This window comes from Mustela putorius, unplaced genomic scaffold (assembly GCF_011764305.1).
Source record: "Mustela putorius furo isolate JIRA1106 unplaced genomic scaffold, ASM1176430v1.1 tig00003898_pilon_pilon_pilon, whole genome shotgun sequence".
In the NCBI taxonomy this organism is placed as follows: Eukaryota; Metazoa; Chordata; class Mammalia; order Carnivora; family Mustelidae; genus Mustela; species Mustela putorius.
Window position 1 is genome coordinate 17254825 of NW_025422047.1, and position 15300 is coordinate 17270124.

Genomic DNA, 15300 nt, shown 5'->3' on the forward strand with positions numbered 1-15300 from the left:
TAAAATAAGCGGCATAATGAGAGTATAAATGGGTAGTCACTTCAAATTAAAAGATACTTCTAAACAATAAAATACGATGTATAAACTTTGGAAACAAATCCAAACAACTGAAAATCAAATAACTTTTGACATTTTGAGACAACTGAATAAAGTAAATATGTTCTATTATACAATTCTGAGGAATTTTGTTATTGATCAATGTGATAATATACTCATTTAAGAAAGTCATATTTAGAAATGCATGTGGAAGTACACAGGAGTGAAACAACATGATGGCTGCGTTTGTTTGATAATATTTCAGGAAGAGGCACCTAGTGGCTCAGTCAGTTAAGCAGCTGACTCTTGATTTTGGCTCAGGCTACAGTGTTGGGGTCATAGAATCAAGCCCTGCATCAGGTTCCACGCTTAGCAGGGAGTACTTTCAGGATTTTCTCTCTCCCTCTGCTCCTCCCCACCTAGTGATCTCTCTCTCTCAAATAAATAAATAAATCTTTAAAAAAAAATTTTCAGGGAAAATGAAAATGGGATAAAGCAAGTAAAACAAAATCTTAAAATCTTTAAAGATTTTATTTACTTATTTGACAGAGACACACAGTAAGAGAGGGAACATAGGCAGGGGGAGTGGGAGAGGGAGAAGCAGGCTTCCCACCAAGCAGAGAACCTGATGCAGGGCTTGATCCCAGGATCCTGGGATCATGACCTGAGCTGAAGCAGACACTTAGTGACTGAGCCACCCAGGCACCCCCAAATCTTAAAATCTTTAAACTATACACTCTACTTTTGTTTGTAATTAGCATTTTTCTTAATTAAAAGAGAAATTAGAAGGGTGTCTGGTAGACCATGAGATTCTTGACTTCAGTGTCATGAGTTCAAGCCCCATGCTGGTCATGGAGCCTATTTAAAATAAAAAAGCTGGGGTGCCTGGGTGGCTCAGTGGGTTAAGCTGCTCAGGTCATGATCTCGGGGTCCTGGGATCGAGTCCCATATTGGGCTCTCTGCTCAGCAGGGAGCCTGCTTCCTTCTCTCTCCCTCTCTGCCTGCCTCTCTGTCTGCTTGTGATCTCTCTCTGTCAAATAAATAAATAAAATCTTTTAAAAAAAAATGAAGAAGATTTTTTAAATTTAAAAAAATTAAAAGAGAAATTAGTTTTTAATTAAAACTCAGAAAGTACAAAATAAGGCAGGAGCAAGGAAGAAAGAACATTTACCTATCAAGTCCTTTAAGAAAGTAACTATAAACTCAAGAAGAATGTCAAAGAAACTGCACAAAATCTAAAGAAAAACCAAGAAAGGCATTAGGAAATCTTTTTTGGTCTAATTTTGGTCTAATTTTGCGATTACATAAAGAAATTTCAAAAGAAGGATATAAAAGAGTATTTTTAAATGTAAGTCTTTCAATTAAAAATATTATAGTATTTTTAGTATAGTACATATTATAGTATTATACTATAGTATAATACAGTAAAAATATCATAGTACTATATATACAGTATTCTATATATATATATAGAATTATATATTTTTACAAGCATTGTTTCTAGTAGGTATTCTTGTTATAAGTAGAATGATAAACAGTACCTAGCAAATAGAAAAGTTCTACCCAAATAAAAGTAAAATATTATGGAAAAACATATTTTAAATATATAAAGCAGTACTTTTATACTCTGATAGTAAAATAAAACCATGTGACAACTGAATAACTTATCAAGAAGAAAAGTATTAATATTAGAAGATGCAGGAAAGGAAAAAATTACTAGTGACTGGTGAAGAAATGTCAGAGAAGAATTCATTCTTATGAAAAGGCAATTACCTACAAAATTTGGTAGAAATATTGTTCATAAATGACAATACAATACAATAAATGACAAAAATATAATATAATATAAAATATATAATAATATAATATACTATTATATATAATAGTATATAATACAAGCTACATCAATAAAATTAATTATGTCTATTTAGATACTTTTGATCTATAATCAAATTAGATAAAATATCTGGAAACCTTCTGTAAACTAAAAACATGTTTATCATATAAAATGAATTCTTAATATAGAAGATGTCTTTCCTTCTTTCAAATAGAAAATATTCTATTTGTTCTATGTTGACATTTGTTCAACATTTGTTCTAGGTTGACTAAATTCAAATGAATAGGACTGTCTTATAATTACAAAGTTAGAACTTTTAAAAGGAACATTTTAAACTAAATAATGAAGTTTAAGCTAAACATCACATGGGGTCTATCTTGAAAGCTCTTATGAAGAACTACTTTATTTTGCACGAAAAAACTACATGTCACAGGGGAATACTGTGAGATGGTACCTTTAATTCAGTGTACCTGAGGTTCCTGATATACCATACAAAACAATGTCTTATATTGTATACTCATCAATGGTCTTTAGCAGTGTACTGAGGACTTCTAAAAACTTACACTTAGATTAATTGGTTTGCTTGAAATACCACAGAGAATTTACTACCAATCAAAGTAATTTAATTGCAGAACTGAACAATTAAAATTATTTTTTTAGGGGCGCCTGGGTGGCTCAGGGGATTAAAGCCTCTGCCTTCAGCTCGGGTCATGGTCTCAGGGTCCTGGAATCGAGTCCTGAATCGGGCTCTCTGCTCAGCAGGGAGCCTGCTTCCCTCTCTCTCTTTCTGCCTGCCTCTCTGCCTACTTGTTATCTCTCTCTGTCAAATAAATAAATAAAATCTTTAAGAAAATTATTTTTTAAAACAAACTAGGATTCATAAGTAATATTTTCTTGACAACAGTCTTTGTCATTGGTGAAACTGGATGTAATATTCACCCACATGCTTTCTTCACATACAAACAAGCAATTTTTACAGAACTGTTGTTTTGTGCTAAAAATTATGAGTGATGACTTTTGATATAAAGATCCATATTCAATAACAATTTGGAGTTTGTTTTTAAGATTATAGTGTCAAACTCAAGACTACTTTTTAAAAAGTACCTTGTGATGGCTGAAAAAAAATTTCTGTTTCCTTTTTCTCCATATCTTCCTTATGTGGTTTGTATCCTATAATGAAGTCTTCTTGAAACACATGAAGCAACTGTGTATTTGAGCCACACTACAAATAGGAAAAAAATGAAGTTTCGTCTTTGAAATTCCCTGTCTTCCACCCACCACCTCCGCAAGAACACAAATGTAGAAGAAATAAATCTAACAATCTCTCTTCTTTATCAACTGACAAATTAGAAAGGAAAAAGCAACAGAAAAAATAAATCACCTGGGCAGAGAAAACTGCTTTCAGAGATGCTATAGCCAGTCAATAACAGAATTGAAGAGCTCTAATAAAAACAAATCAACATACCTGCTTCTCAAAACACACACACACACACACACACACACACACACACACACACACAAAAACACACCATAAGTGATCTACATCACTTTGAGCTCAAAAATATTAGGTCTCATGACTTGCTGGAGAAGGCTATGCTGACTATGTAATAAGGCAACTAGTATAGGATTCCCTTAGTTTTTCTAATTCCACTTGGGAACCAAAAATAGGAAAACCAGAAATATCCTCAAAGTATTCCCAGTCTATCTAGTGGGAATTGTGAGGGGCCCTATGACAGCCAGAGGGTAACACACCTCTAGATTAATGTATTCACATGTAAGTAACAAGGATTTCTAAACGGATGGAGGAGCCATCATCGTCAGCTGCTACTGATATGCTAGGTGAGTGTGTTTTTTTAACACAGAGAAAAAAAGTAAAAACAATACAAATGGCTACTTATAATCACAAAGGGAATGGAAATTCAAGAAAAAACTAAATCCAGACAAAATCTTTGGGTGGAAGTGTGTTAAGACAATTAGAAGCTGCCTCACAGATTTCAAGGAAGGGAGGCATGAATGGGTGGGCTAAATCTTATGGAATAAAGGAGGTCAACCTCCTTACAAACTACAGAAATGAAAGATCTATAATATTAGGTTGACCCACAGAATATATATGAAAGTTATATGGTATTTTTATGTCTCTCCACATAGAAACCAAAAATCTCTTCCCATGTAGAGAAAAAGGTCACCTCCCTAAAGGAAAAAATAAATGAGAAGGGAAGGGTGAGGTATTCATGGATATTGAAACCATACAGCACATTGGGCAAAAACCTAGAATGAGTTTTAGCCATTTATCGGTGCTTACAGTTCACCAGCCCTTATGTTAAAGATAGCCACTACTGGGGGGTGGGGGGAGGGGGAATCTTGAACAGCTATGAAGTGAAAAGCATGACACTAAGTAAGAGTGGCCTCTGTTAATATCCCATGGTGAAGAGAAGGAGCTAAAGTCGGAGAAGAGTTTAACACCCAGCCATTAAAAATGAAGACCTTTATGGGAATGAAGACAGTCCACTCTTCTGCCATATCCCTACGGAGGAGAATAAGGAAATCACAGGTTAGGGATTTCCTTGGAGGCATTAGTAACGTGAATCTGGCAGCCATATTTCTGTTGCCAAGAGCTGACATTTCTCTACATTGGTGGAAATTATTACATTTTCCTCAACAGAAAGTACCAGGCACCATGGAAAAAAAATAATACAACTATATTTGTTTTTAAATATGGTTTGCTCAATTTCTTCATTTCCTTGTTTGAAAATATTGGTAACTTCCTCACCAAAACAATCTTTTTTCCTATTTGGAATGAATATATTAGTGCTATCCCTTAGTCCATCAACATGATCCTGAAGAAACAAGTATCTTGAGGTCTAGAAAGAGATTTATAAACTCACTGTAGGGAGAAGAGTTCTCCCTCTTTCCTGGGTAGTTGCCAAGGAAGAACAATGACTATACAAAAGACCTAGGATTAGAAAGTAAATGTATACTTTGATCTTACTTTTTATGGATATTGTAAAAACATCTAATATTCAGCCTAACAAGGCAACCAGTCTAAAGCTGAACTATCGTCTGAGTTGAAATGAGAAATAGTATAAAAAAAGAAACCACAACTCAAGCCCCCTACGTAGCTGTAATGTATTTTCCTTCACAGTTTTCCTGACTGAATCGAATGTCCTTTAAACAGGAAATAAGGCTACAGATACAATTTAGCTGGAGAATAATCCCTAAATCATTAGATTTTCACTGTGGAAATCAAGAGAAGCTGGCTGTATTTACAATTCTCAAATCAAGAGAAGCTGGCTGTATTTACAGTTCTCAAACTGGGAATACAATTATTCTGATCATGAAATATATGCACATAAAGCACTCTGGGATAAAGTATATTAATACCCCCAATTCACAAGCATGTTTTTACTTGGTTGGTTATTGCATCGAGTTCAATAATGCAGCCAGGTCGAGCAGTAGACTGTTGGCTCACAATATTAAACACTTCTCCAATAAGTTTCTGTAAATAAAAAAACAGAAGATGTTGAATCATCAACAATTTAAGAATCTATTGTCAGTGTGATACAGCATCTCAGACATTCAAGGCCCCTCTTAATATTCAATGATTGGCAATGGTGATTCATTCATTTAAAGAATTACTTAAAATTTCTGTACTCACTTTTATTCTCATGTTTAAGACTAACTAAACAGGTAGAAAACTCTATAATGTCTAGCTAAATAGTGTAGAACTTCAAGGCATCTGATTCTTTTAACATGTCTTCATTTTGCAGTCCTAAAGCACCACGACAGATCTGGCTGAGGCTGTGGCCCCATGCCCACATGTATGGTTTGCAGATCTGCAATGCCATGTAGAAGTATGACCCTGCCAGTGAGAAGGGACAAGCGATGGTTGACAGGAAGTGGGACTCTGTATCTTGAGATGGGGATGTTTGAACTAACATGGGAAGTTTAACTTTGGACACCCAAACTTCAAACCTTTGTGCTGAAAAAAGCAGTCCCTTCTCCCTCCTTCCAGTCAGGCTTCCCTTGCATAAAAACCTTTCAGTAATTTCACTTGAAGCAGTTACTTCACAAGGAGATGCCCAGTCTCCTCTACACCACCACTATTACTCCTTACCACCTGCAGGCCGCGGAGGGGGTCCGGTTCCACATTAGCCTAGGGTTATAAATACAAGACTACCTCTGGGAAAAGAGCACATACCCTGGGGTTGTAGCATCTTTCCAATTTGTATCAGCAAGATGCCAGAGACATGGATGGGTTATTAGACCAAGGAGGACAAAATATATGGCTGGGTATGGCTGAATTTATTGTTAGGAGTACATTCAAACAAAATTCAGGATTTAAAGAGTCAGCTCAGACACCTGGAGGTAGTCTCTCCTGGATTTGTTAACTTCAATCTGCATGCAACTGTGGCCTACAGGGGTGAGGTTAAAACACCAGAATACCTCTAACACACCAGGAGTCCTTGCTACTCCAGTGTGGTCAATGAACCAGCAACAATAGCAACACCAGGAAGCTTTTTAGAAATGCAACTCTCAGGCCGAGCTCATACATCGGTAACACCATCTCTAGATGGTTCGCGTACATACTGAAGTTTAGTAAGTACTGACGTGGATACGTTGTTCTCAGCCTTGGCTGCACACTGAATCACCTGAGGAGCTTTAACAGTGATGGCTGCTTAGGTCCGATCGCAGAGACTGATTTATTGGTCTTGAGTACAGTGTGATCACAGGCATTTTACAAACTCCTCAGGTACTTCTGACATGCAACCAAGGTTGCAGCCCCCTGGCAGGGATACCCATTCCAGGTAAGGATTTGCCTTCCCTGCCCACAAGTCTGCTGCTAGCACTGACTAAGGCCTTACCAAATGCCTTACTCAACACTACAGGATCCTACTTAACTTTACATCTAACAAAGGAACCCATTTTACAGCAGAAGACAGGGCCAGAATTAGGGTAAAAGGAAAAAAGCACTCACCTTGGGAGCAAAATTTAAGGGGGGGTACCAAAAACTCAATAATCAAGATAAATAATACCTTAATGCAGTATTTTTAAAAAAGATTTATTAGGTTTATTTATTTAAAGATTTATTTACTTTATTTATTGGGTGGGTGGCTCAGTCGGTTAAGCATCTGCCTTCGGCTCAGGTCATGGTCCTGGGATTGAGCCCCACATCTGGCTCCCTTCTCAGTGGGGAGTCTGTTCTCCCTTTCCCCTCTACCTGTCTCCCCTGCTTATGCTCACTCTCTGTCTCTCTCATTCTCAAATAAAATCATTTTTAAAAAAGATTTATTTGAGAGAGAGAGTGCATACATACACAGGTGGGGGAGGGGCAGAGGGAGAGGGAAAGGGAGAACCTCAAGCAGACTCTCAGCTGAGCACACAGCACCAGACAGGGCTTGATCTCATGACCCATGAAATCCTGATCTGAGTTGAAATCATTTAAGCAATTGAACCACCCAGACTCCCAAGGCAATATTTCTTAAAATCAGATTTAATGCAAAAAAATTCATAACTGGATCTAATGAAAGCAAACATCAATATTTTTTAAATCTACTTTTGCTTGTTTTCAATATAGACAACTTCCTTGTTTGACAATTTCTTGACCGAGTAACAATCTCAAATAAGTTCTTTAATTAATTTGTTATTTTTTAGAAAGGGAGGAGGGAAAAGGGCAGAGGGAGAAGGAGAGAGAGAATCTTAAGCAGGTTCCACGCCCAGGATGGATGCAGGGCTCGACCCTGAAATCATGACCTGAGCCAAAATCAAGAGTCAGCTGTTTGGGGCGCCTGGGTGGCTCAGTGGGTTAAGCCGCTGCCTTCGGCTCAGGTCATGATCTCGGGGTCCTGGGATCGAGTCCCGCATCGGGCTCTCTCTGCTCAGCAGGGAGCCTGCTTCCTCCCCTCTCTCTCTGCCTCTCTGCCCACTTGTGATTTCTCTCTGTCAAATAAATAAATAAAATCTTTAAAAAAAAAAAAAAAAAGTTAAAAAAAAAAAAAAAGAGTCAGCTGTTTAACCAATTGAGCCACCCAGGTGCTCCACAAATATTTTTTAATTAACTTCAGCTTATTGAAATTTTTTCTGCAACACTGGGACTGCTTTTTTTTTTTTTAAAGTTCTGCAGTCCACTTCCGAATTTGCATAAGACTGCACTGAACAAAATCTGTGAATCAGTTTGAGAAGATCCAAACACAACATTGCTTTTATATTACAAATTATGGATCTTGCATGACACTTAAAACTATTTCAGATGAAATTTCGTAAGACTTAAACTGTCAAAATATTTAAGAGCCAAGTGAGTGGCTGCATTTTGTAAATAAGATTATCCCCCCAGCTAAAAATTCAAAATCTAAAGCACTTTAGTTAATTTTTCATACCTCCATTTTGAATGTGAAATTAATATGCTTGGTAGCCAGAATAAGACCCCAAAAATGTCTTCATCCTAATTCCCAGGACCTGTGAATATGTTACTTTACATAACAAATGAGATATTGTGGGTGTGATTAAATCAAACAACTGGATATGGAAAATTATGTTGGATTAGGTAGCAGGGCCCACTGTAATCGTAATGGTCCTTATAAGAGGGAGAAAGTATTATCAGATTCAGAGAAAGAGATCTGAAAATCCTCTGCTACTAACTTAAAAAGGAGGAAGGAGTCATGAACCAAAAGATGCAGGGGTCTCTAGAAGCCAGAAAATGGAATCCCCACTAAGAGTCTCCAGAGGGAATATGGCCCTGTCAACACTTTGGTTTTAGAATACCTGACCTCCAAAACAGTAAGATAATGAATGTATTGTTTTTTTTTGTTGTTGTTGTTGTTGTTTTTTTAAATTTTTTATTTTTTATAAACATATATTTTTATCCCCAGGGGTACAGGTCTGTGAATCACCAGGTTTACACACTTCACAGCACTCACCAAATCACATACCCTCCCCAATGTCCATAATCCCACCCCCTTCTCCCAAACCCCCTCCCCCCAGCAACCCTCAGTTTTGTTTTGTGAGATTAAGAGTCACTTATGGTTTGTCTCCCTCCCAATCCCATCTTGTGTTTCATTTATTCTTCTTCTACCCACTTAAGCCTCCATGTTTGCATCACCACTTCCTCATATCAGGGAGATCATATGATAGTTGTCTTTCTCTGCTTGACTTATTTCGCTAAGCATGATACGCTCTAGTTTCCATCCATGTTGTTGCAAATGGCAAGATTTCATTTCTTTTGATGGCTGCATAGTATTCCATTGTGTATATATACCACATCTTCTTGATCCATTCATCTGTTGATGGACATCTAGGTTCTTTCCATAGTTTGGCTATTGTGGACATTGCTGCTATAAACATTCGGGTGCATGTGTCCCTTTGGATCACTACATTTGTATCTTTAGGGTAAATACCCAATACTGCAATTGCTGGGTCATAGGGCAGTTCTATTTTCAACATTTTGAGGAACCTCCATGCTGTTTTCCAGAGTGGCTGCACCAGCTTGCATTCCCACCAACAGTGTAGGAGGGTTCCCCCTTTCTCCGCATCCTCGCCAGCATCTGTCATTTCCTGACTTGTTGATTTTAGCCATTCTGACTGGTGTGAGGTGATATCTCATTGTGGTTTTTGATTTGTATTTCCCTGATGCCGAGTGATATGGAGCACTTTTTCATGTGTCTGTTGGCCATCTGGATGTCTTCTTTGCAGAAATGTCTGTTCATGTCTTCTGCCCATTTCTTGATTGGATTATTTGTTCTTTGGGTGTTGAGTTTGCTAAGTTCTTTATAGATTCTGGACACTAGTCCTTTATCTGATATGTCGTTTGCAAATATCTTCTCCCATTCTGTCAGTTGTCTTTTGATTTTGTTAACTGTTTCCTTTGCTGTGCAAAAGCTTTTGATCTTGATGAAATCCCAGTAGTTCATTTTTTCCCTTGCTTCCCTTGCCTTTTGCGTTGTTCCTAGGAAGATGTTGCTGCGGCAGAGGTCGAAGAGGTTGCTGCCCGTGTTCTCCTCAAGGATTTTGATGGATTCCTTTCGTACATTGAGGTCCTTCATCTATTTTGAGTCTATTTTTTGTGTGTGGTGTAAGGAAATGGTCCAATTTCATTTTTCTGCATGTGGCTGTCCAATTTTCCCAGCACCATTTATTGAAAAGGCTGTCTTTTTTTTCCATTGGACATTCTTTCCTGCTTTGTCGAAGATTAGTTGACCATAGATTTGAGGGTCTATTTCTGGGCTCTCTATTCTGTTCCATTGATCTATGTGTCTGTTTTTGTGCCAGTACCATGCTGTCTTGATGATGACAGCTTTGTAATAGAGCTTGAAGTCCGGAATTGTGATGCCACCAACGTTGGCTTTCTTTTTCAATATCCCTTTGGCTATTCGAGGTCTTTTCTGGTTCCATATAAATTTTAGAATTATTTGTTCCATTTCTTTGAAAAGATGGATGGTACTTTGATAGGAATTGCATTAAATGTGTAGATTGCTTTAGGTAGCATAGACATTTTCACAATATTTATTCTTCCAATCCAGGAGCATGGAACATTTTTCCATTTCTTTGTGTCTTCCTCAATTTCTTTCATGAGTACTTTATAGTTTTCTGAGTATAGATTCTGTGCCTCTTTGGTTAGGTTTATTCCTAGGTATCTTATGGTTTTGGATGCAATTGTAAATGGGATTGACTCCTTAATATCTCTTTCTTCTGTCTTGCTGTTGGTGTAGAGAAATGCAACTGATTTCTGTGCATTGATTTTATATCCTGACACTTTACTGAATTCCTGTATAAGTTCTAGCAGTTTTGGAGTGGAGTCTTTTGGGTTTTCCACATATAGTATCATATCATCTGCGAAGAGTGATAATTTGACTTCTTCTTTGCCGATTTGGATGCCTTTGATTTCCTTTTGTTGTCTGATTGCTGAGGCTAGGACCTCTAGTACGATGTTGAATAGCAGTGGTGACAATGGACATCCCTGCCGTGTTCCTGACCTTAGCGGAAAAGCTTTCAGTTTTTCTCCATTGAGAATGATATTTGCGGTGGGTTTTTCATAGATGGCTTTGATGATATTGAGGTATGTGCCCTCTATCCCTACACTTTGAAGAGTTTTGATCAGGAAGGGATGTTGTACTTTGTCAAATGCTTTTTCAGCATCTATTGAGAGTATCATATGGTTCTTGTTCTTTCTTTTATTGATGTGTTGTATCACATTGACTGATTTGCGGATGTTGAACCAACCTTGCAGCCCTGGAATAAATCCCACTTGGTCGTGGTGAATAATCTTTTTTAATGTACTGTTGAATCCTATTGGCTAGTATTTTGTTGAGTATTTTCGCATCTGTGTTCATCAAGGATATCGGTCTATAGCTCTCTTTTTTGGTGGGATCCTTGTCTGGTTTTGGGATCAAGGTGACGCTGGCCTCATAAAATGAGTTTGGAAGTTTTCCTTCCATTTCTATTTTTTGGAACAGTTTCAGGAGAATAGGAATTAGTTCTTCTTTAAATGTTTGGTAGAATTCCCCCGGGAAGCCGTCTGGCCCTGGGCTTTTGTTTGTTTGGAGATTTTTAATGACTGTTTCAATCTCCTTACTGGTTATGGGTCTGTTCAGGCTTTCTATTTCTTCCTGGTTCAGTTGTGGTAGTTTATATGTTTCTAGGAATGCATCCATTTCTTCCAGATTGTCAAATTTATTGCCGTAGAGTTGCTCATAGTATGTTCTTATAATAGTTTGTATTTCTTTGGTGTTAGTTGTGATCTCTCCTCTTTCATTCATGATTTTATTTATTTGGGTCCTTTCTCTTTTCTTTTTGATAAGTCGGGCCAGGGGTTTATCAATTTTATTAATTCTTTCAAAGAACCAGCTCCTAGTTTCTATTGTTTTTTTGGTTTCTATTTCATTGATTTCTGCTCTGATCTTTATGATTTCTCTTCTCCTGCTGGGCTTAGGGTTTCTTTCTTGTTCTTTCTCCAGCTCCTTTAGGTGTAGGGTTAGGTTGTGTACCTGAGACCTTTCTTGTTTCTTGAGAAAGGCTTGTACCGCTATATATTTTCCTCTCAGGACTGCCTTTGTTGTGTCCCACAGATTTTGAACCGTTGTATTTTCATTATCATTTGTTTCCATGATTTTTTTCAATTCTTCTTTAATTTCCCGGTTGACCCATTCATTCTTTAGAAGGATACTGTTTAGTCTCCATGTATTTGGGTTCTTTCCAAACTTCCTTTTGTGGTTGAGTTCTAGCTTTAGAGCATTGTGGTCTGAAAATATGCAGGGAATGATCCCAATCTTTTGATACCGGTTGAGTCCTGATTTAGGACCGAGGATGTGATCTATTCTGGAGAATGTTCCATGTGCACTAGAGAAGAATGTGTATTCTGTTGCTTTGGGATGAAATATTCTGAATATATCTGTGATGTCCATCTGGTCCAGTGTGTCATTTAAGGCCTTTATTTCCTTGCTGATCTTTTGCTTGGATGACCTGTCCATTTCAGTGAGGGGAGTGTTAAAGTCCCCTACTATTATTGTATTATTGTTGATGTGTTTCTTTGATTTTGTTATTAATTGGTTTATATAGTTGGCTGCTCCCATATTGGGGGCATAGATATTTAAAATTGTTAAATCTTCTTGTTGGACAGACCCTTTGAGTATGATATAGTGTCCTTCCTCATCTCTTATTATAGTCTTTTGGCTTCTTAAAATCTAATTGATCTGATATAAGGATTGCCACTCCTGCTTTCTTCTGATGTCCATTAGCATGGTAAATTCTTTTCCACCCCCTCACTTTAAATCTGGAGGTGTCTTCGGGCTTAAAATGTGTTTCTTGGAGGCAACATATAGATGGGTTTTGTTTTTTTTATCCATTCTGATACCCTGCGTCTTTTGACAGGGGCATTTAGCCCATTCACATTCAGGGTAACTATTGAGAGATATGAATTTAGTGCCATTGTATTGCCTGTAAGGTGACTGTTACTGTATATGGTCTCTGTTCCTTTCTGATCTACCACTTGTAGGCTCTCTCTTTGCTTAGAGGACCCCTTTCAATATTTCCTGTAGAGCTGGTTTGGTATTTGCAAATTCTTTCAGTTGTTGTTTGTCCTGGAAGCTTTTAATCTCTCCTTCTATTTTCAATGATAGCCTAGCTGGATATAGTATTCTTGGCTGCATGTTTTTTCTCGTTTAGTGCTCTGAAAATATCATGCCAGCTCTTTCTGGCCTGCCAGGTCTCTGTGGATAAGTCAGCTGCCAATCTAATATTTTTACCATTGTATGTTACAGACTTCTTTTCCCGGGCTGCTTTCAGGATTTTCTCTTTGTCATTGAGACTTGTAAATTTTACTATTAAGTGACGGGGTGTGGGCCTATTCTTATTGATTTTGAGGGGCATTCTCTGAACCTCCTGAATTTTGATGCTCGTTCCCTTTGCCATATTGGGGAAATTCTCCCCAATAATTCTCTCCAGGATACCTTCTGCTCCCCTCTCACTTTCTTCTTCTTCTGGAATCCCAATTATTCTAATGTTGTTTCGTCTTATGGTGTCACTTATCTCTCGAATTCTCCCCTCGTGGTCCAGTAGCTGTTTGTCCCTCTTTTGCTCAGCTTCTTTTTATTCTCTGTCATTTGGTCTTCTATATCACTAATTCTTTCTTCTGCCTCATTTATCCTAGCAGTTAGAGCCTCCATTTTTGATTGCACCTCATTAATAGCTTTTTTGATTTCAACTTGGTTAGATTTTAGTTCTTTTATTTCTCCAGAAAGGGCTTTTATATCTCTCGAGAGGGTTTCTCTAATATCTTCCATGCCTTTTTCGAGCCCGGCTAGAACCTTGAGAATTGTCATTCTGAACTCTAGATCTGACATATTACCGATGTCTGTAATGATTAGGTCCCTAGCCTTCGGTACTGCCTCTTGTTCTTTTTTTTGTGTTGAATTTTTACGTCTTGTCATTTTGTCCAGATAAGAGTAAATTAAGGGGCAAGTAAAATACTAAAAGGGTGGCAACAACCCCAGGAAAATATGCTTTAACCAAATTAGAAGAGATCCAAAATCGTGAGTGGGGAGAAAGGGGATAAAAAGAGGTTCAAAAAGGAAGAAAGAAAAAAAAAAAACAAAAAGAAAAGAAAAAAGAAAAAAAAAGAAAAGAAAAGAAAAGAATTTTTTAAAAAAAGAAAACACCTAAGAAAAATGTAAAAAAAGAAAAAAAAATATATATATATATATTAGATAAACTAGTAAAAAAAAGAAAAAGGTAACAGTTAAAAAAAAATTTTACCCGAAGGTGAGAAAAAAAAAAAATGAAAAAGAAAAAATTAAATTAACTGCAAGACTAAAAAAAATCACAGGAAAAAAGCCATGAGTTCCGTGCTTGTCTTTCTCCTCCTCTGGAATTCTGCTGCTCTCCTTGGTATTGAAACCGCACTCCTTGGTAGGTGAACTTGGTCTCGTCTGGATTTCTTGTTGATCTTCTGGGGGAGGGGCCTGTTGTAGTGATTCTCAAGTGTCTTTGCCCCAGGCGGAATTGCACCGCCCTTACCCGGGGCCGGGGTGAGTAATCCGCTCGGGTTTGCTTTCAGGAGCTTTTGTTCCCTGAGCGCTTTCCGTAGAGTTCCAGAGGACGGGAATACAAATGGCGGCCTCCTGGTCTCCGGCCCGGAGGAGCCAAGAGCCCAGGGCCCCACTCCTCAGTGCGCCCTCAGAGAACAGCGCCCAGTTACTCCCGTCTGCCCGACCTCCGGCCGCGCTCCGAGCTCACCGAGCCTGCGACCGGTTCAAGGTAACACGGAGCTGTGAGCTTACTGTCAGCTCTGTCTCTGTAGCCGGCTTTCCCGTTCCAATACCCGCAAGCTCTGCGACACTCAGACACCCCCGATCCTTCTGTGACCCTGCGGGACCTGAGGCCACGCTGACCCCGCGTGGGCTTCGCCCCGGTTTAGCCTCTGGAGCGATGTCCCTCAGCGGAACAGACTTTTAAAAGTCCTGATTTTGTGCGCGGTTGCTCCGCCGCTTGCCGGGAGCCAGCCCCTCCCCCCGGGGTCTATCTTCCCGTCGCTTTGGATTCACTTCTCCGCCGGTCCTACCTTTCAGAAAGTGGTTGTTTTTCTGTTTCCAGAATTGCTGTTCTTCTTCTCTTCGATCTGCCAATGGATTTTCAGGTGTTTGCAATCTTTAGATAAGCTATCTAGCTGATCTCCGGCTAGCTGAAGCAGTCTCAGCTTGCTACTTCTCCGCCATCTTGACTCCTCCCCTTGAATGTATTGTTTTAAAGTCACCAATTCAGTGGTGACAATTTGTCATATCAGCAGTAGGAAACTAATACGGGTGCCTACAATCTCTTTACTGTTTGCTTTATCGGCTTTTTCCAATAAGAATATCACATCTGGTAATTCATACATTTCCAGTTTCTCTTTTAATTCACTTTCAGGTTCAGGAAATATATTCACACCTCTTGCTAATAAT

General features: G+C 38.4%; 1 protein-coding gene across 5 annotated transcripts in view; it reads right to left on the minus strand.

Moving 5' to 3' along the window:
* DMXL2 (Dmx like 2) overlaps positions 1 to 15300 on the minus strand; it is a 164890-nt gene that overhangs the window by 60823 nt on the left and 88767 nt on the right. For all 5 annotated transcript variants that reach the window (XM_004755433.3, XM_004755431.3, XM_004755432.3 and 2 more), the window contains 2 exons: positions 5280 to 5369; positions 2978 to 3095 (listed from right to left, as the gene is read on the minus strand). In XM_004755433.3, coding sequence (XP_004755490.1) covers positions 2978 to 3095; positions 5280 to 5369 — 208 coding nt within the window. The remainder of the gene's footprint in view (positions 1 to 2977; positions 3096 to 5279; positions 5370 to 15300) is intronic.